The 2,048-nt window shown below is 45.8% G+C and overlaps 1 protein-coding gene across 1 annotated transcript; it reads right to left on the reverse strand.

The window, feature by feature from the left end:
• Window positions 1-1,097: 1,097 nt before the first annotated feature.
• LOC142423074 (olfactory receptor 1f45-like) lies at window positions 1,098-2,048 on the reverse strand. Its single transcript, XM_075528251.1, has one exon. It carries the CDS (start codon window positions 2,043-2,045, stop codon window positions 1,098-1,100), a length of 948 nt encoding a protein of 315 aa, XP_075384366.1. The 5' UTR covers window positions 2,046-2,048.

Genomic DNA, 2,048 nt, shown 5'->3' on the forward strand with positions numbered 1-2,048 from the left:
CTGAAAACCAAGCAGGTGCATAAGCACATGTGGTGAAGAAAGCTGATGGGTCCAGCTATCAAAAGATAGCATCTGGGGTCTTAAAGGCTTGAAGATAAGCAAGCGGCCATCTAGCTCAGAAGCAACAAAGTCCACATGGAAGAAGCACACCAGCTCGTGATCACGAGGTGTCAACAGGATCAAACATCAAGCATCAAAGAACATGAACAAAAAAACATATCATTGTGAATGAGGGGTGGTGGGGGGAGTGGAGACCTAAAGCCCATCTGTAGGCAACTGGGTATCCCCTTACAGAAGGGTCTCGGGGAGGAGACATGCCAGTGAGGGTGCAATGTAGCACTGAGGAAACATTCAACTTTCTTCAAGTTCTTTAATGCTTCCTCAGCCCCATTATCATGATTCCAATTCTACCTTACAAATCTGGCTAGACCAGCAAATTTACACTGCTACAGATCAGAGGTGGATACATAGGGAATCCAGGACAGATAAATCCCTCAGGACCAGTAATGAGAAGAGATAGCAGGAGGGGAAGGGCAAGGTGGGGGAGAAAGGGGGAAACTGATCACAATGATCTACATATCACCCACTCCCTAGGGGATGGACAACAGAAAACTGGGGGAAGGGAAACATTGGACAGTGTATTACATGAAAATATAATAATAATTTATAAATTACCAAAGAGGATGGAGGGAGGATGGGGGAGGGAGGGAACAAAAATAAGGAGCTGATATCAAAGGCTCAAGTAGGAAAAAAAAGGTTTTTGAGAGGGATGATGGCAACAAATGTACAAATGTGCTGGACACAATGGTTGTATGTATGGATTGTGATAAGATTTATACAAGCCCACAATAAAATGATTTGTAAAAAGTAATAATAGTGAAATAATTGACAAGTTAGTCAGCAAAAAAACTCCCATTACTAAGCCTATACAGCAAGGTTAGAGATGAATCCCAATCCACTAATAAATACCAAACCTTTCTATGTGCATCTGCAAGATGTTTGCCTCCAGACTGGCATTAATAAAACAACTGCTACCTACCTTGTGCTTAATTGGTGAAAATGAGCGTTGCCTCTGAAATTATGCAATTGTGACACTTTCATTGGGTAGAAAACCTCGTTCTCCCAATCACTTTTCTCAGAGCCCCTTTCAGGTCTTTGTTCCTGAGGCTATAGATGAAAGGGTTCAGCATGGGGGTCACCACCGTGTACATCACAGCAGCTGCAATGTCATCCTCAGCTGCGTGGGAGGATGCCGGGGTGAAATACACAGCAAAGATGGTGCCATAGAAGAGGGACACCACAGTCAGGTGGGAGCCACAGGTGGAGAAGGCTTTCCACTTTCCCTTTGCAGATGGGACTCTCAGAACAGCAGAAGTGATGCAAACATAGGAAACCAAGATGCAAACAAATGGAGTGATCATTATCAGAACCCCCTCAGTAAGAATCATTACTTCATTAAGGTATGTGTCAGAGCAGGAGAGTTTCAGGAGAGCAGCCACATCACAGAAGAAGTGGGGGATCCGGTTGTTTGCACAGAATGAGAGCCGAGCTATCAGCAGGGTGTGCAATAGGATATTCAGGTTTGCTACAACCCATGATCCAATGACCATCATGGCACAGAGCTGAGGGGTCATCTTTGTTGTGTAGTGTAAGGGGTGACACACAGCAACAAAGCGATCATAAGCCATCACAGCCAACAGGAAATTGTCCATGTCAGCAAACGTGAAAAGAAAATACATCTGAGTAAAACACCCAGGGAAAGAGATAGACTGACTCCCAAGGATGTGATTGGCCAACATCTTGGGGATGGTGGTGGAGGAGAAACAGATATCCACGAAGGACAGGTTGCTGAGGAAGAAGTACATGGGGGTGTGCAGGCGGGAGTCTGTGCTGATGGCCAGGATGATGAGCAGGTTTCCCAGGACTGTGGCCAGGTACATGCTCAGGAAGAGCACGAAGAGGAACTGCTGCTGCTGGGGCTGCCTGGAGAGTCCCAGGAGGAGGAACTCAGAGACACTCGACTCATTTGCCTTGTTCATGGTCATAGA

The sequence above is a fragment of the Tenrec ecaudatus genome, chromosome 12 (genome assembly GCF_050624435.1).
Source record: "Tenrec ecaudatus isolate mTenEca1 chromosome 12, mTenEca1.hap1, whole genome shotgun sequence".
NCBI lineage: Eukaryota > Metazoa > Chordata > Mammalia > Afrosoricida > Tenrecidae > Tenrec > Tenrec ecaudatus.